Source organism: Rattus norvegicus, chromosome 7, assembly GCF_036323735.1.
Source record: "Rattus norvegicus strain BN/NHsdMcwi chromosome 7, GRCr8, whole genome shotgun sequence".
Taxonomy (NCBI): domain Eukaryota; kingdom Metazoa; phylum Chordata; class Mammalia; order Rodentia; family Muridae; genus Rattus; species Rattus norvegicus.
The window spans coordinates 109669560-109687218 of NC_086025.1; the positions used below are offsets into that span (position 1 = coordinate 109669560).

At 51.3% G+C, this 17659-nt stretch overlaps 2 protein-coding genes and 1 long non-coding RNA gene across 15 annotated transcripts in view; 1 reads left to right on the forward strand and 2 right to left on the reverse strand.

Annotated features, from left to right (window-relative positions):
• The window catches only part of Puf60 (poly-U binding splicing factor 60), a 10954-nt gene extending 6070 nt beyond the window's left edge, over window positions 1–4884 (reverse strand). For 2 of the 8 annotated variants that reach the window (XM_063264334.1, XM_063264333.1), the window contains exons 1-3: window positions 4793–4813; window positions 3317–3435; window positions 1412–1513 (exon numbers count right to left, since the gene is read on the reverse strand). In XM_063264334.1, the coding sequence (XP_063120404.1) occupies window positions 1412–1513; window positions 3317–3319 (105 nt within the window). In that variant the 5' untranslated portion in view covers window positions 3320–3435; window positions 4793–4813. Of the gene's footprint in view, window positions 1–1411; window positions 1514–3316; window positions 3436–4792 lie in introns of all 8 variants that reach the window. The other 6 variants (NM_001399393.1, NM_001191880.2, NM_001399392.1 and 3 more) reach the window with 4 other exon arrangements.
• LOC102548315 (uncharacterized) overlaps window positions 1–10112 on the forward strand; it is a 16380-nt gene extending 6268 nt beyond the window's left edge. For 3 of the 4 annotated variants that reach the window (XR_005487508.2, XR_010053849.1, XR_010053848.1), the window contains exon 3: window positions 224–10112. This is a non-coding gene — a long non-coding RNA (uncharacterized LOC102548315). The remainder of the gene's footprint in view (window positions 1–223) is intronic. The other variant, XR_010053850.1, reaches the window with a different exon arrangement.
• Nrbp2 (nuclear receptor binding protein 2) lies at window positions 9771–16097 on the reverse strand. 3 transcript variants are annotated; one of them, XR_005486727.2, is made up of 19 exons: window positions 15773–16092; window positions 15204–15326; window positions 15034–15135; window positions 14849–14938; window positions 14642–14682; window positions 14441–14535; window positions 14293–14316; window positions 14140–14223; window positions 14002–14057; window positions 13829–13924; window positions 13281–13413; window positions 13066–13168; window positions 12917–12967; window positions 12703–12838; window positions 11757–11810; window positions 11609–11672; window positions 11468–11523; window positions 11198–11382; window positions 9771–10858 (listed from the first exon to the last, which is right to left on the reverse strand). XR_005486727.2 is itself a non-coding variant. In NM_001415104.1 (18 exons), exons 1-18 carry the CDS (start codon window positions 15893–15895, stop codon window positions 11314–11316), a joined length of 1500 nt encoding a protein of 499 aa, NP_001402033.1. In that variant the 5' UTR covers window positions 15896–16029; the 3' UTR covers window positions 9771–11313. The 3 variants fall into 3 exon arrangements, 2 of the variants coding, with proteins under 2 accessions (NP_001402033.1, XP_063120317.1); NM_001415104.1 differs by having other exon boundaries at window positions 9771–11382; window positions 15773–16029; XM_063264247.1 differs by having other exon boundaries at window positions 9771–11523; window positions 15773–16097.
• Between the last annotated feature and the right edge of the window lie 1562 nt (window positions 16098–17659).

Consider the following 17659-nt stretch of genomic DNA (forward strand, 5'->3'; position numbering starts at 1 on the left):
ATTAATGTAGAACAGGCAATGCTGGCCAGGGGGAGAGCTTGACACCTGAACACTACTAGAATTGTGTTTTAAGTTCCCATCAAAGCCATTTCCAAGTTGTCTGCAGGGGAGGAACACATTCATGTAAACAGGGAAAGCATAACGTCAGAGCCAGCAGACCCTGGGAGTAATAGAGACAGCCTATGTAAATACTAGTTCTAAATACCTCTGCTTACTCTTCTAGGCTTTAAGACAGACACGACCTTTGAGAGCATCAGCAGAGAAAGAAAGGAAGGTCCTCAACATAGGAGTAACAGACAAGGACTGGAACACAAAGAAGACAGACCAGGTCTGACTGACTCAAACCCCATGGACCCCATCATGGATGCTGGAGTGCTGATGAGTTTCTGTTCAAAGGTCAAAAGGTAGGACACTTATAAGGCCCCTCTGGGGTAGTCTCAAGAAGACCCTAAAGGCACTCAAGAGCTGCCAACGGACGGGACCAAGACTGCAGTCTGGCTCATACTAGATCTGTCCTCTGCCCTCTCAGCTGGCCCCAAGCCTCTAAGACTGTGACACTAGAGTAGGCTGTCACCATGGAAATCAATGCCAGTTCTTCTCAGCCCCCTAGAAACTTTTCAATCTCTTCTTTGTCTTGGTGAACAAAAGGCCCTTCTCCCACCAACCAACAGCACACTGGCCAGCCAGTCAGCCCCCACAACTGCCCAAGATCTACCGATGCATACCAATATCTCTGTCTGCACCCCCCCACCCCCAACACACACACCAGTGCCTGGAGGACCTAACCAGAGGCTACCACAGTATCTTGCTGAAACCTTGTGGGACTCTTGTGGAGGCGGGAATAAAGGATCTATCACCTAGCAACAACAGAGTCCAGCGTCACATCCCAGAAGATGTGCTCCCATGGGCCAGTAACTAGAGAACAAAATCCATCTATACCCACCCAGAACTCCAGAGAGCATGAGGGGGAGAGGGTCCCCTAACACACGTGTGCTTTGACTTACATATTATTTTGCTGTTTCACTTACATGAAAACAAAGAGATAAAATGAAAACCCCTATTTCTAGCTCTAGTCATAACACTGCCATTCTGAAACAGAGGGCCCATCCTTCTGAACAATGCTAATGGCTCAGAGCCAGCACCACTGAGGGCTGACCGCATTTATTCCCACCATCCCCATCTCTTCCCCCTGCTGCCTGGCTGGCCAACTGTCGGGCCCTGCCAGGCTTAGGCTAGATAGACTCTCACAGAAAAGAAACCAAACAGTAGCAGGCTGAGGAGGGGGCAAGGCTAGGCCCCAAACTTTCCCCCACCCAAATCTCCAACTTGGCCCAATCAGGTCTCTCTAGGCCCAGAAATGCATTGGCAGGCAGGCAGGCAGGCGAAGGAAAGTCATATTTAAGGTTAATACCTGTGGAGGTTTCCATTTGTCTCCTGCTGCCACCACTGCCGCCGCCGCCGCTGCAGCCGCTGCTGCTGGCTCCGACCCCCCTCCTTGTTGGCCATTGACCTGCTGCAGGCAGGAGGGAAATATAAGTAGTCATACAACCTATCACCCAGACCCTCTCCTCGTCCAAAGCTGAAGGTTGCCTTCCCATCTAGAATAAGGGAAGCTGGGCAAGGGTTAAGAAGGTCCACTGAGTCTTAATCACCCCCACCTTGCACTGCCCTTATACCCTCTAGCCTGCCAGCACATACACAGCTCCCCAGGTACGGACAGAAAGCAGAGCAGCAGCTGGGCCAGGCCCAAGTTGACAGTCTTCTGGCATGAGACAAGAAGAAAAGGACAGAAGCAAGCAGTGTTCTAGCCCAAGGCCAAAGAAAGCCACCCTTCTCTGCTGACAGACTGAGCCATATTAGATGTCAGGGTGACCAGCTGGCTGTGTTCCCCCATCCTTCCCATGGAAGCAAGAACACTGCTTCCATCACTTGGGCTAGGCCTCTTAGCTCAACATCCATTCCAGTAATTTCATGAGCTCTGGGCAAATCCAGGCCTCCCTCACCCAGCAGACAAAGTGAAAAAACTGTCCTAGAATGACAGCTGAGAGCTTGGCTCTCACCATCAGAAGGGACACAGAGAACACCTGTCCAAGGCAGCCCTCAAGAGGTGGAGCTCTTATCAAGCCTGTGGTGTCCCTGTCACCTAATAGACCTCAGGTAAAGGTAGGCAATATAGTAAGGAGTGGGATGTGATAGAAGGGCCCTAAAGTCCACCCAACTTCTCAGAAGACCGCAGTAACAAAAGAATGTGCTTACCCTACCATGAGCTAAAGTACATGATCCACAAGTACCAAAAGACATAGAAAGATAGTTGTGCCCATTTTTAGAAAGAAAGCCAGAGGCTGGCAACTTGGACAAAGTCCCTCAGGTCATCAGGCTACTGGAGGGACTGGCAGCAGAACCTAATGCACTACGAAGACCTTGTGATGGAAGCAGAATCTATGGCTAACACAGCCTATTTGTGGTAGCTCCTGGTGCTACCAACATTGAGTGTGCTCTTCTGTCTGTTCCAGTGTGACTCAGAATGATATCCCAGAGAAAACCAGAGGAGTGGTGACTCCTGTGGCACAGGTATCCGCAGAACAAGAGGCTGCTTCTCAACACCCACAGTGAAAGCATGCTTCAGGCATGAGCCAGACACTGAGATTGTTGTCCCTGGGGCACATGTATGACTTTCTGCCTCTCCAAATGAGTAGCCACCTAGGGACAGGAATAGTGCTGAAAGCAGCAGACAATGCACGTGCACAATCCCAGAGAAAGCTCACCTGTGGATACTACATAGGACCCAATTTAGCCTATTTACCACAGCAGAGTTCTCCAATAGAGTCTAACACTCTGTTCTATGCAGTCACTGGGAGAGCCTAGAGAAAACTATCATTTGTTATCATAGCTGGTCACACTAATATGCGTCTCAGCCTTGGTGCATGGAGAGAGGGGAAGATCCCTTGAGGGGTTTGAAGCTGAGTGTCTCAGGTATGCAAGCCAAGCTCTGCCCTTCACCAGTTCAGAAAAAAGTTACTTCAATTACAAAGCATATTAAATAACCTGAGCAAGTCACCTAAAATCTAGGCCTGAATCTCCTTTTTTTTTTTTTTTTTGTTCTTTTTTTCGGAGCTGGGGACCGAACCCAGGGCCTTGCGCTTCCTAGGCAAGCGCTCTACCACTGAGCTAAATCCCCAAGTCCCTGAATCTCCTCTTATGCAGGGGCATGGCCTATCTTTCAGGCAGCAGCCAAGAGTTACGGAATCATTTTCCATGAAGTCCCTTAAGACTCTGCATATGGAAAGCAAGCCACAGGTTCTAGCAATATTAGTACCATTGAGAGCAGTGCCAGGCCCCAAGAATAGGACTGGCTGAAGGACGCTGTCTTCCATCTGTTCAGGTCCCTTCAAGGGTATAGTGCTACTTCCTGGGTAGCCAAGCTTGTGCTGAGCACTGTGGATGTAGCAAAACAAGAGACAGACAATTCTCGGGACTCATGGTCAGATGCTGGCAAAGACTATTCCAGCTGCTTCAGTGGTGAGACTACTGTTTGAGCCCATCTCAACAATGACACCAACTTTCAGTAGTGTCGGGCTAACCTTTCAGTCATCAGGGGCTACCCAAAAATGAGGTATCCGCTCTCTACCAGTGCTGTTCAAAGTATTTTATATTCTGCCCTCCCCCTTCTTCTATCATCTGACAGTCACCTAAGAGCAGCCATCAAGCTCTCAACTCTCTGGTTGTCTTTACACGAAGACCATTTACACCTGTAGCTTCAAGAATCGGAGTGTTATTTTTTTTTCTTTTTTCTTTTTTTCGGAGCTGGGGACCGAACCCAGGGCCTTGCCTTTGCTAGGCAAGCGCTCTACCACTGAGCTAAATCCCCAACCCCGGAGTGTTATTTTTCAAAAGGTAGCCTTGATGTGAGTGGTACACACTAGATCTATCCCTCGCAGGCTGGAGCAAGTGCCCCTCTCCCAATATGAAGGTGCAGTCCCCAGCTAAGGCTGAGGAATGACAGCCTGTCTACACTACTTGACCCTACCGTAGTCTGACCTGTAGGCATCTGCTTAAGTAGTCTCAGACCTCTGAATGAGGGTGGCAGCTAATAAAAGACTGGACTGCAATGGGGGTCCAAGAGATAAGTAGTTCCTAAAGCAAGTGGGGAGGAAGACTTGTGGTAGTCACTCTTGGTACATTCCTGACTGACCAGGGAAAACGCTGAGCAGGGCTGAACAAAACAAGGGGTGAGCAGTGTCTTATGATGCCCACCAGACCAGTGACGGAGGTAGGCACTGACGGGGGTTCTCCAACAGAGCCAGGGACAGAAAGACTGTCTGAAAGGTGTGGAGGATGTTTTCCCCCTCCTGAGTGGTAATAGAATGGGAAACCCGTTTCTCTGTGCACCATGGCGTAGAGCAAGTGCCAGTGGGCCCGCCCCTTCCGCGTCCCCAATAAGGGGCGCAGTCGCGCAGGTCTGGAGCAGGCGCCAGGGCTCCCAGACGCCTAGACAACTGTCGCCCAGCCTCAGCAAAAAGAGGACCGCCCCGCCGGAATCCAGCTGGGCAGCCCGCGGCCGGCCCACCCCGCCCAGCTGCCGGAAACTGAAGTCCTCGAGCCGGAAGCTGCAGCCAAGCCACAGCCGCGCGCTCCCGCTCCGCCTCCGCCCCGCGTGCCGGTGACCACCAGAAAGCCCGTATGAGGCCGGGTCAAGCCAATGCGCACCCAGGGGCCCCTCCGCACCCTGTTCCGGCCTACGACTCACTCCTACCAGTTGACGGCCGCTCCCGGCCGCGAGGGATTCACTTACGAGAGCTATAGTTGCCGTCGCCATCTTGCGTCCGTCGCGGCCGCCGCGCGCGCCACAAGCATCAGCTCCCTCCGCAGTCTCGCGCGATCTGGGCGCCGGACGCGGAATTCTCGCGATACACGACCTAGCTACGTGAGTGGAGACCGGAACGTATTTCCGGGGCGGAGCAGGCATTTAATGTTCCGGAGGAGAACGGATCGGCCGGGGTAGTGAAGTGGAGACCCGGAGAGCCCTCCCGCGTTTGGGGGAACGGGGAGGGGGGGCGTGGTCAGCATTTTTAAATCAGTTCCGTCTGCCTATTTTACTAGCACCCTATTCCATTTAAGTTCATTCACTGAGAGCGAGAAAGAGGCCGATTTCTTCTTTTCGTAGACAGCTGAGGCAGAAGACAAAAAGATTGATGCATCCATCGCCTTTGCATTATCCATCTAAAGTCAAGAGTCCTCATTTATTTTGAAATATGACCTGTCCTAGTGAGAAAGTAGCCTTTTAGAGCGTTTGACTTGCAGATAGACCCAAAAGATGGTTCCCCAGCCAGTCCTGCGGACATAAATGTGCACGTTAGTCCCCGAGTCCTGAGCTATGAATAAATCTATTTTCATCTGTGCTGCGAGGAGTTGCTCTGACGTTTACCTTGAGCTTCACTCAGTACCAAGATCCTAAGGCTGCCTGCAAGACACCAACCACATCTGTAAGCTCAAGCACCCTCAAGCTAAGCCATTCTGTTTTTCAACCCTGTGTTTTTCAGAATTTTATATATAGAGATCTCTAGCAAAATATGGCAGGATACTTCCCTCCCCTTCTGAACCACATTTAAACAGGCAAGACCTCTATTGAAAGCCTAAGTGGGCAGAGAAGTGGAATGTTGGGGAACCAGAGGAGGGCCTTAGCAGACTGGTTTGTGATGTTTGTGTCTAGAATTCTCTGAAAAAAGTAAAGATAGGGAAAAAAATGTAGGTGCCTCCAGACTTCTATCCCTGCTACATGGTGCTAGTAGGTCTGGCTCTGCCAACAGTGGCTGGACATAACCTCCACTCTGGGAAAAAAGCATTGAGACCCAGCTTAGCGTCTCACTCTTAAGCACAAGAGCATGAGGAAATATGACACAGAAGAAACCAAGGCAATAAAGGAAATGGAAGAATAAGACTAGAAACCGAGAAAGCAATACCATCAAAGATACCCAAAGTTGTTGCAGCCCCAAAACAAGAAGATAAAGACCATGAACGTAGATTTCTTCCCAATTAAAAAAAGAAAAAACAGCCAGGTGCTGGTGGCATACTCCATTAATTCCAGCACTCAGGAGGCAGAAGCAGATCTCTTGAGTTTGAGGCCAGCCTGGTCTACACAGTTCAGGACAGCCAGGGCTACACAGAGAAACTCTTGTTTCAAAAATCAACCCCTCACCCCAAAACAAAAAAAAAAAAAATCTGCAAATGAGCAATTCAATAGGTTGTAAAATAAAGTTGAGCTGGGTGTGATGGCACCTTTGATCCCAGAACTCCAGAGGCAGGGGCAAGGAGGATCTCTGTGAGTTGGAGACCAGCCTGGTCTACCATTCCAAGTAGTTCAAAGCAACTTCCAAGACAGCCAGAACTACGTAGAGAGATTCTTTCTCAAAATAAAACTAAATACAAAAAATCCCATAAAGTTGAAAGTTGCAAGAAAACAAACTATAATAATCACATTGGTCAATAGTCAAGACTTAGAATGAGATGGGCCCACTAGAGCCTCTGCAGACAGACAGACAGACAGACAGACAGACAGACAGACAGACAGACACACACACACACACACACACACACACACACACTGGAAGATGTTGAGTGGGCTGGGTCTCACCACCACCACCAGGGGGAACCCCAGGCACCACCCTCTGATAGTGATGGACCTAGATTTTCAGAAAAATCTTTGGCAAGCCAATAAAAAACTTTCAAACTCTCTGAGATGTTAAATCTGTCTTCTCTGGGGCTGGGGATTTAGCTCAGTGGTAGAGCGCTTACCTAGGAAGCGCAAGGCCCTGGGTTCGGTCCCCAGCTCCGAAAAAAAGAACCAAAAAAAAAAAAAAAAATCTGTCTTCTCTGGAAGAACAGCCAGAGGCCATACTGCATGGTGTGACAGTATTTGGCTGCTTTCGATATCTTGTAAGTCAAGAATGAAGAGTCAATGATTTTTTAGCAAAAACCTGGTCTACCTTTCCACTTAGTTCCAAGCAAATTCCAAGACAGTCACGACTAGATAGAGAAATCCTGTCTCAGAAAAACAAAAAAACTGGTCAGGCTGGCCTTAAACTTGGAGATCTACCTGTCTCTGCCTCCAGAGTGATAGTGTTTACCACCACAGTGTGGACCAGGTTCTTGGAATCCTGCTCATGTAAGATACCAGAACCCTAGGAATTCAGAATTGTTTTTGGAAATAAGTTTTGTCTCCCTGCTCTACCAGAGGCCACACCTGCCAACAGAAGTCCGGATGAGCGCCTAGGACACTTGTCATCAGAGACACCTACCTCTACCAGCAGCCGATGGAACAGATGCGGAGGCCCACAGTCAAACATTAGGTGGAGAGAGAGCCCAAATTGGAGATTTATACCTACAGACTCAGCTAAGCAGGGCTCATAGGGCCTATGCTAGGCCCCCTGCGTATATGTTATGGTTGTTAGCATGGTGTTTTATGGGACTCCTAAGAGTGGGGATGGGGCTATCTCTCTTTTGCCTGCTCTTGGGACCTTTTTTTTTTTTTTTTTTTTTTTTAACCTCCTGGGTTGCCTCGTCCAGCCCAGACATGAGGGTGTGTGCCTGACTGTCATAGCTAGTTATGCTGTGTTGGGCTGATATCCCTGGGAGGCCTGCTCTTTTATAAAAGAAAACAGGAGAGTGGATGTGATGGGGGAAGGGAGGCTGGGAGGGATGGAAGAGGAAACTGTGATTGGAACATATTGGAAACAAAATTAAATTAGAAAAAAGTCTTCACTGTGCCCTTGAGCCCCCTCATGAGCGGCTCCTGCATTAGTGTGGTTACCCATAACCATCTGATAAATAAATGTAAAACAAGAGAAAACACAAATCCAACATCTCAATAATTTATCCAAGAAATGGAGAGAAATCAATAAACAATTCAAGAAAATGTCATCCCCCCTTTTTTTAACTGTAGCAGGTCATAGATAATTTCCAAAACACTAGGCAAAGAAAAGATGAGGAGAAACAGAAGAGCTCTTACACAAAAGGTCAGAATCCAGAAGCCTGGCAATTCCAGGAACTAGAAGAATGTAACATGACACCCTTAAGTCCCGAGGAGAGAGGGTTTTCAGCTAAACAAATGTCTTGTACCTCCTTACATTTTCAAACGCCTAAGATTCCAATAAGGATAAACAGGTCAATTCCATAATTTCCCATCCGCTTTTCTGTTCCTTTTCCTGTGGGGTAAATGAAGAGGAATGCACAGGAGCCAGAGAGAAGAGAGAGGCATGCAGATCCTGGTGCAGGGCAACGCACACCAAGAACCGAACCACAACACAAGAACAAGCAGCAGGCTCGGTCACTGTGCTGGGTCCTAAATACTGAGAGGAGCCCAAAGACAATGGCAAACACATAACAGAGGAGCAGAGCTGGGGAGTGGCTCGGCAGTTAAGGGGGCTTGCCACCAAGCCTGATAATCTGGGTTAAATCCCTGAGTCCACATAGTCGGGGGGGGGGGGGGGGAACCTAACTCCTTCAGGTTGCTGACTGACCTCCTCATGAGCTGTGGCACAACACACACACACACACACACACACACACACACACACACACCCCATTTAAAAGAACTAAAAAGGAAAATTATTAACTTCAGAGAAAACAAAAAAAATTGTGCAATAGGCAAAATACAATGTAGGACAGGTTGTTCTCTGCTAAAACCTACACTGATGGAACGGTAATACTCATCGGTGATGCCCATCAAACTGGGCTGATGCTGGGACAGAAGGTTGGCAGGTGACTAGCCCTAAAGACTGCCACGAGGAGACACCTACCATATAAAACCCACTAAACAGGACTAAAAGCATGCTTGTGCTTGTGGCTGGGCACAGTGGCACTTGCCTTTCATTCCAGCACTATGTGAATCTGAAGCAAGCCTGGTCTATGAAGTGAGTTCCAGGCCGTGACAGCTATTCCTGGTTGTCAACCCGACTACATCTGGAATGAATTACAATCCAGAAATGGAGGTTACAACTGTGATCCAGATCTTGAGACTGGAAGACACAGGCTTCCGACCCGGACCTTGGCATGGAGATCTTGAGGCATAGTGGTCATGAAAAGCTTAGGCCCAGGCAAGCTAATGTATACTTTTAATCCCAGGAGACTGAGGCAAGCAGACCTCTGAGTTCAAGACCAGCATGGGATAAAGCAAGGCCAGCACATCTGTTGGAACCTACTTCTTCAGGAATCCATCTTATACAGAAGAGCAGCTGAAACTAGCCTTGTGGGTCTGAGCAACTACTAGATTCTTGGACTTCCCATTCATAGGTGGCCACTGTTGGGTACTACAGACTAAGTCATTGCAATAAATTCCCTTACTATATAGAGACATTCCATAAGTTCTGTGACTCTAGAGAACGCTGACTAATACACAGGCTGAGGCTATGAGATTTGAATTTGTGTTAAATCAGGGTAGAAGATTACTCACTGTTGACCTTGCCTGGCAAGTCAACTTTTAAAACACTATGTTTGCAGTAAGGCACAGTGGCTTATACCTATAATCACAGCACCGGCCTGGTCTGGATTCTGAATTCCAGGCAAATAGGGCTGTATCCTAATGATAAGCTGAACAGCCGGATGGTGGCTCGTGCCTTTAATCCCAGCACTTGAGAGGCAGAGGCAGGCAGATGTCTGAGTTCAAGGTCAACCTTGTCTACATAGTGAGTTCCAGGACAGCTAGGGCTACACAGAGAAACCCTATCATGAAAAAATCAAAACCAAACCAAAAAAATGCTAAAGTACAGCACTGGTGCTTACAAGTTCAGTTTAATTATCTGTACAATCTGTTGTGGATTTTAAAAATAGACTATGTCAGACCATGCACAATGAGAGTTCATTTAATTTATTAAATGTCCCATGACAACTTTGCTTAATATAGGTTTTGGTTTGGGCTAAGGTGGCATGGAAGGCAACATAGTAACGACATCCACCATCCACGTCTACTCTCTAAGCACCAAGACCCAGGATGATTAGTCTCCAGAGCAAAAGGTACTGTGCAGATGTGGTTAATCTACAGACCCTGAGAAGGATATCATCCCAGGTTACCCAGGTGGGTCCAACCAACTCACAAAAGGCCCCGAAACTCCCCAGCAGTGGAGAACCAGACAGTTAGTCCATGACAAGATTCAACTTGATGCTGCTGGTCTTGAAGGGGATAGAAGAAGAGCTAAGAAAAATTGGTGGCCTCTAGAAGCTGAGAAGGGCTCTTAGTTGGCAGCTGTAAGAAAACAGGAATTTCTACCTTACCATCGTAGGGAAGTGAATTCTGCCAATAGCTTGAAGGAGCAGGAGGTGAGCCCCAACTTCCAGAAAGGAACTTAGCCTGGGTCTTAATCTAGTATTAAACTTTTGATGTACAGAACTGTATGTGTGTTGTCTCAAACCACTGGGTCTATGATATGTGTTAACAGCAGCAATGTGGAACTATTAATAGTACAGTAGTGAGCCTTCCTGGTTTCACACGTGAAGGTTTCAAAAGGAACGTGGAGGCATTACATTTATATACACATTTAAAAACGTTTAAGACCTTAAATTTGAAGTTGGAAGAGAGGAGGCGGTTCAAGAACCAAGAAATCAGGGTGGTTCTGAGGGGAAGAATTTACCAGGACTCTGAAATCAGCAAGAATGAGAGACAAGTTGGGTTAAGGAGAAAGAGGAACCCACATCCTCAGACTCAAACACATTGACTTCCCCGGGGAGGGGATGCAGTGGACGCCTGACCTCTGAGCCCTTAGGCCAGAGGGTTGATGAACAGAAAGATCCTACCCAAGGGCTTTGTGGAGGACACAGGTCCTGGTCTCAAATGTGTGAAAGATCAGAGAGACGGCTCAAGGCAGGTCTGCAAGGCAATCGGGACTGGTCTGAGCGGTGACCATGGAATTTCCTGGCCACAGGTCTAATCCAAGCTCTCTAATCTATGAGTCTCCAATCAGGTCAGGTTTGGTCTGCCTGATGCCCAGCACTGTGTCTGACACCTGAAGGGCCCTATTACTTTTGAGACCAGGCTCCTTCCTAGGTTTCTGCCACCTGAAGGCATGGCTGTTGTCCAGTACCAGATAGAGTGTGGGTCCCCTAACTGACCTGTATCCACTCCCATCCAGGCTCAGGGCTCCATCACCACCCCAGGGTCCCACACTGCTGCAGAAAGCTGTGGGGGAGGGGTCTTCACTAGCAAGACCTGTATTCAGTTCCAGGGAACACAGGCAGAAGGCAGCTTTGAGCAGTGTGGGGCTCTTTGACAAGTGGACAACCCTGAGTCCTGGTATCTCTGCTGGGCTGTCAGGACTGGAAAGGTCACGCTTGTGTCCCACGGTACTTGAGAAAAGTGGTCTCCAGAAAGGCTGCTAGCTTTGTCCGGTCATCCTGCAGTGGAGGGGGTGGGGAAGCACGGTAGTACTGGGCAGCTCGGCAGACTGCACCTTTCCAAACCCGAGGCGCACCCGCCCACCTCGTGCAGGAAGCCATAGTGCACTAGTTCGGCGGCGAGGTCCTGGGCACTGTCGGCTGAAGAGAGAACACAGGACAAGTGAGTTGTGGCACTAGCCGGTGCCTGAGCCCCAGCCCACCACCTGATCCCCTACCAGCCTACTTGGGAGCAGATCATAGGTCAGCTGCCGATGTAACCGGTCCTCAAGCACCAAAAGCAGAGTAAGCTGTCGACGGAAGGGCGTGGTCAGGGCGGTGCCAGAGTTGATTGGTCCCCGTCTTTCCTAGTCCCACCCAGGGCCCTTGCTCACGTGCCACCGAGCCTTGTCCTCGCTTCTTTCCAGGTTGCACTGCATCTGGACCACCTGTGGCAGGGGAAGTGTATTAGCCACAGAGTATTATTTAACAAAGGAGCCCAGAAGGATCAGCAGAGACCCAAAAAATGGTAGACATCTCCAAGGGAAGTCCGGAAAACACATCTTACTGCACCATCCCTGAGGTATTAGGGAAGGCTTCCAAGAGTAGTAGCCTTCTGTTGGGTACTGAATGATGAATACAATGCCAGAGGGAGAGAGGGACAGAAGGAGAGACAGAGACAGACACACAGAGAGAGGCAGAGACAAAGAGAGAGACAGAAACAGACAGCGAGACAGAGACAGAGAAAGAGAACTGTGGAAAGCAAGGAAATGCTGTGTCTCAGGGTGCAACAGTACAGAAAAATGGGGTGCCACCAGGAGCAGGACAGGGGACTGAGGCTGATTTCTTTTCTTTTTCTTTTTCTTTTCTTTTCTTTTTTTTTTTTTTTTTTTTTGGTTCTTTTTTTCGGAGCTGGGGACCCAACCCAGGGCCTTACGCTTCCTAGGCAAGCGCTCTACCACTGAGCTAAATCCCCAACCCCCTGAGGCTGATTTCTACTAGCTCTCTGTGCAGCTGGGATCCAGGACATGTAGACGACTGGCATTTGAATTTAGTGTGTGCTGAGGAAGGATGGAAGCTAGGATGGGGGAGATCAGAGTGATGGCTCTGGATCCAGATGGGGAATGGAGGTGGCCAAAAGCCTATGGAAGAGACCACGCAATGGGATGGGGAAGGACTGTAAAAGCAAGAAGCCTCTGGGGAAAAATGGTCAGCTTGGATTTGGTCTCTGGAAGCCTGGGGGAGAATTGGGATGGACAGAGACAGGTCCCCAGAGGCACCCATTCCCTGGTTGTGGTTAACTCTGAGAAACAGCATAGTACAGCAGGAGTTGGGACTCACCTTCCTGGTCTCCGAGTCAAAGGGTTCTGGGGTTGGAGTTTTGGCCTTTTGGGCCTCCTCTGGGGGTGGGGCCAACACACGAGGAAGTCCCAAGGGCCGAGCAGCAGCGAAATTCATGAGTGGATAGATGCCATTCCTGGAGATAGACAGGGGGTAGGTAGGTGGGGACTCGGGTCTGATAGTGTTTTTTCTTCACTGTCATGCCAGCTCTCACCTGACATCCTCTAGGAATTTGTCCAGCTCCAAGAAGGAAACCTCTGAGTACCTGGGATGGTATGGAAGAGGTGTCATAAGACATAAGAGGCATCAAGCCAAAGCCTAGCCAAGCAGTTAGGAGGGGAAGCCTCATTTGCCACCACTCACCGCCACTGCATTGGGGGTCCATGGGGCTGGGGCATCTCAGCCAACACTGCATGGAGGTCCATGGCCTTGGTCTTTTCCTCTACCACATTCTCAGGCATGAGGTCTGTGAACCACAGAAATGCCCATGGGGATGGACCCAACCTAAGGGTCCTGCAAAGACCCTTCCATGATCTGACCCCAGGATCCTGGTCCACCCCGGCCCTTCTGCCCCTCACACTGGTGCTGGATGAAACAGTGGGCTGCCAGCAGCTTCAGCGAGTGCACCTCAAAGAGCACTCGGTGGAAGAGGAGGTTGTGGGCTGAGGGTCGGCGGGCAGGGTCCCGGGCCAGGCAGGAGAGGATGAATTCCTAGGTTGTGGGGAAGAAAGGTAGTGGTGGGTGGAAAATCCTCGCTCTAGAGGAGATCTTTCAAGACCCTAGACCCCACGGGTCCAATCATTGCATCCTCCCACCTCCACAATGATGTCCTCCATCATGCCTGCCTGAGAAGGCATCCCATTAGCAGCTCAGGATCTGATTCTGTAAACTTGAGGGCAGGAAGGCCTTGGGCTCCAAACACCCATGCCCTACTTCCATTCACCCTCTTGAAATTCCGTGAGCTCCTAGAAGAGTCTTCCTTTGAGGTGACCTCAGTCCGCCAGCTACGCTTTCAGATGCTAACACTTTCAAATGTACTGACCAGACTACACCTCTAGCCTACCTAGAGGGCTTCAAGGGCAAGCCCAAGACCTGCAGCCAGTCCTAGAGGGGTTAAGCTGCTCACCCGCATGTTGGGGTCACTCAGCGAGTGCCTGGCCCGAGCAATAGCTTCTTCTGTGACTCGGGTATCCCCGTTGGCTTGGATCTCCAAGACCGCCATCTGGGTGCAGGGCACAAATTGGAAATGGTGAGATGGAGTAGAGCCAAAGCAGAGGCTATGAGGAGAGTGAACAGTACCTCCAGTGCACACATCCCAAAGGAGAAGATGTCCACAGCAGTCCCATCGTTGACCTCTGAAATGGGAAAAACAAGGCAGAGTTGATTGGACATTCTGATGTGCCAGCAGGTCAGATGGAAAGCGGCTTTAGGACTCACCGCCATACTCTGGTGGGAAAAAGTGCAGGTTTCGGAGCTCCTCCCGTTCAGTTCTTATAGGGCTCCGGAGATCGTCAGGAAGTGCTAAGAAAAAGTGTGATGCTGAGCAGACCAGTTTCTCCACAGCTCCCACACCCCAGAGACCCCACACACCATTGGAGAAGATGCGGTACCACACTGCAACGGCCGACGCAGAGAGAAAGAGAGGGCGTCAGTGGGGCCAGGAGACTGGGCAGTCTCTGTCCTGGGCTCCCGCTGGTTCCCCACCCCTGCCCCCTGCCCCGCCCCGCCTCGCCAGCACCAGAGCCGATCTTGATGAGGCCATTGTGCTGAATGAAGATCGTGTCGCTGGTCAGGTTTCCGTGGATGATGGGGGGACTGCAGGCGTGCAAAAAACTGCAAGCATAGAGGAAGGGAGGCAGGAAAAACCGGGTCAGAGCGCACCGGAAAGAAAGGTGAAGGAAGAGCAGGGGGCAAGTGCGTGGGCAAGCCAGGCTCTCACCTGAGTGCAGACAGGATCTGCGTACACCAGCGCTTCCAGGCCTGGCAGCGGACGCACGACTCCGTCGGGTGGGCACCAAGAGGCTGCTGAGCCTGCGGAGCCCGCCCGCTACCCCACTCCTGAACCGAGGCCTCTCGGAGTCCCCCGCCCCACTACTGTCCCTAAGTTCTGCTGGACTCCCTCCAGTCCCCAACCCACTCCCCATACCCGGGCGTTCATGGCCTTGTGGTTCTTCTTGGTCTTTTTGAGGAACTGCTTGAGGCTGCCAGACGACACGTATTCTGTGATGAAGATGACCTGCGGGCAGGCGGGCTCCGCCGTTGCGGGTGGGTCCCCATGCTGCCCCACCCAGCCTGTGGCTTCACTCCGCCCTTCACCCGCCCCTAGCTCACCCTCGCGCGGGCCTCAGAGGCATCCAGCCAATACTTGTGCAGCTTGACGATGTTGGGGTGGTCCACCAGCGCCAGCTGCTCAAACATGGTCTGGATCTTCTCCTGGAGAAGAAGGATGGTCGTGGGGGCAATCAACGGTATAGGGCAAAAGGGGTACAGACAGGCCTCACCTCATGGGCCGCAAAGGCCTTCCTATCCCCGAAGTGGAGTTCGTTCCACACCACTTCTACCCCCTCTTCCGTGTCCATGGCCAGAAAGGTGCTCTGAATCCCGGGCATGTTCCCTTGGTTCACCTAGGTGGGAAGGATGTGTGTCCTGATACGAATAGACCCAGGGTGTGGACGTGGTCTCTGCCACAACCTTCCCCCAGCCATGAATGTGTTGCTAGCCCTGCCCAACTCAGTGGGAAAGCTGGGGAAGGTAAGGCTGGGGAATCTATGACCCAGGGGGAAGAGGGGTGGTGTCCAGGGGCTGGGCCAGAAGGTAAAGCAGGTTTTAGAGGTTGGGGACTATACCCAGAGGGGTAGTGGGGCATCCAAGAGGCACGTGGATGTGGTCCCGGGATGACACTGGTGTTCAAGGTTTGGGGGTTTCTCACCAGGGCTTGGGGCCAAAGGGATCCGAGGGCCTCCAGAGGCCAGAGCGTCCGGGGAGACCCTCATACTGGCTCGGCCTCTCGGATGCCATGGCCTCCATGCTTAGGCTACGGGACGGTGGCGTTACCCGCACCCGTGCCCACCTGCTCCCGCCGCTTCTGCCAGCGGCCACACGGGCTCTCCTCCAGGATGTCGCTCTCGTCCTCGCTCTCGTCCTCCCGCTCGCGTTCCCGGCCTCTCCTCGGCGCCGGCTCCGGGGCCGCCATGGCTCGGCGAGCCCAGGCCGCCGCCCTCCGCGCAAGCCCCCGTCGCTCTCCCGCCCGCCCTGGCCCAGCGCCCGGCAGCCCAACCTGGAGCCCAGCGGAGCGGCCGCCGCGAGCCCTTCTCAGCTCCGGGAATTGGGAGGCGCGGGCTCGCAGCGGACCCGAGGGAGGAGCCGCCCCGCCCCTCCGGAGCCGCCTCTGCCGGCCGGTGCTGGAGTGTAGCTCGATCCAGGGCGTCAGAGCCCCGCCTCGGGCACGCCTCGTCCTCCCAGACCACTCCTGCTTCCCCAAAAGCTCCGCCTCAAAGAGACGCGCCCCTCAAAGGCACCACCCATTCCTGCGGAGGCCTCTCCAAGGTTTCCCAGGCAGCTGTGGTTCTCTCAGCAAGACTATGTCTGGTCTCTTCGGAAACCACTTCTGTCCAACTCTTGGAGCCAATTCTTCCAGCACCGCATACCGATTCTGCTCTTATGACAAATGTCCTGAACTCCGCCTGATGTGGAGAGTCTGAATGGGGCAGCAAGGGTCAAGGGCATCTGGGGGCAGGCACTTCAGTGGTAGGAAGCCAGCCATATGGTCTCAGAAATGGAGCCAGTTCCCTCCTTAGGTAGCCAAGGAAAATATCACTAAAGATACACAGCAGCACAGACTGACAGGATGCACTTTAAATCCTGGCCACCTGTCTCTTCCTGACCCAGAATTCCGTGCTTCTTTTTCAGTGCCCAAGCCTACTTTCTCTTTTCTTCCCAAATGTGACCCTCTCCTCTCCACTATGAAGGACTACGAAGAGGGAGTATTTCTCACCTGACACATCCAGCAGAATTTCCTGAAAACCTCTCTCCACACCTCAACTGCCCTCACTCCTACATCTACCCTCCTACCCACCGTCACCTCCCCTTGCTGTATAGAGACCCTGGGTGCCCTCTCATTTAAACACCATCTGTCCCCTGGCCTGCTCCAGCTCTGCGCCCCACCCCCACCCCTGCTCCTGTTTTATGTCATAGCCTGCTTAGAATGTTGCACCTTGCCTTGGTCTTCTACCCATCCTGAAAAAGGGTTAGCTAGTTTAGCAGATCAGGAGGGGTTAACTCTCTACTGGCCCCAGAAACCAGAACAGGGCCAATGCTTGGAAGGCAATTTCCAAGTTCTTGCATCCACCTATTTGTGCCTGTTTTACTGGGACCCTAGCCACATTGGGGAGTCCCTAGCCACACTGGGGAGTCTGTACTAAGAATTCAAATGAGGAGGAGCTCTTGTACCACAGTGTTAGCAGAGCCTCTTGGGGGACCAAGCTTGCACAAGCTTCCTCTAGGTTCCATCCCATAAGACCTTTGCCATGGCTGGTTTTGCCTTTGTAGAGGCTGCACTTGACAGGCCCATCACTCTTTGTGCTGATCGTGTCTTATACATATAATATATTTCCTGTCGTCCTCTGAGGCCACTTCCTTCAGGTCTTGACTCCGCAGATGTCATTTCTCTGACAAGACTTTCCTAGGCCCCATGCTTGTACACCCTGTCTCCCCCCTAGCCTCACAGCCTTTCCCATGATATTTGGCACCGGGCCTGCCTGTGTTGGTTTGTTTCATCTGTCCATGCTGAAGTGCCTATAAGGGCAGAGTTGTCTGCTCTTGCTGCCAAGGGTAAGCACACACCAGGCCCTCATCAATGGTGCGATGGATGTGTGGGGAAGGACCCAGGAAGGCTTAGGTCCAGAGAGCCTTCTGAGGCAGCAACATATGGGCCAAACCTCAATTCATTTTCTTCCCC

What these genes read in the sequence shown, in the direction of transcription:
- Nrbp2 (XM_063264247.1), bottom strand. Translation starts at nt 15,895, where the DNA reads ATGGCGGCCCCGGAGCCGGCGCCGAGGAGAGGCCGGGAACGCGAGCGG. An exon ending in TGAGTGACCCCAACATGCGG is followed by an intron (nt 13,414 to 13,828) that starts GTGAGCAGCTTA and finishes CCCACAACCTAG; the next exon opens with GAATTCATCCTCTCCTGCCT. An exon ending in GGACCCCCAATGCAGTGGCG is followed by an intron (nt 12,968 to 13,065) that starts GTGAGTGGTGGC and finishes ATACCATCCCAG; the next exon opens with GTACTCAGAGGTTTCCTTCT.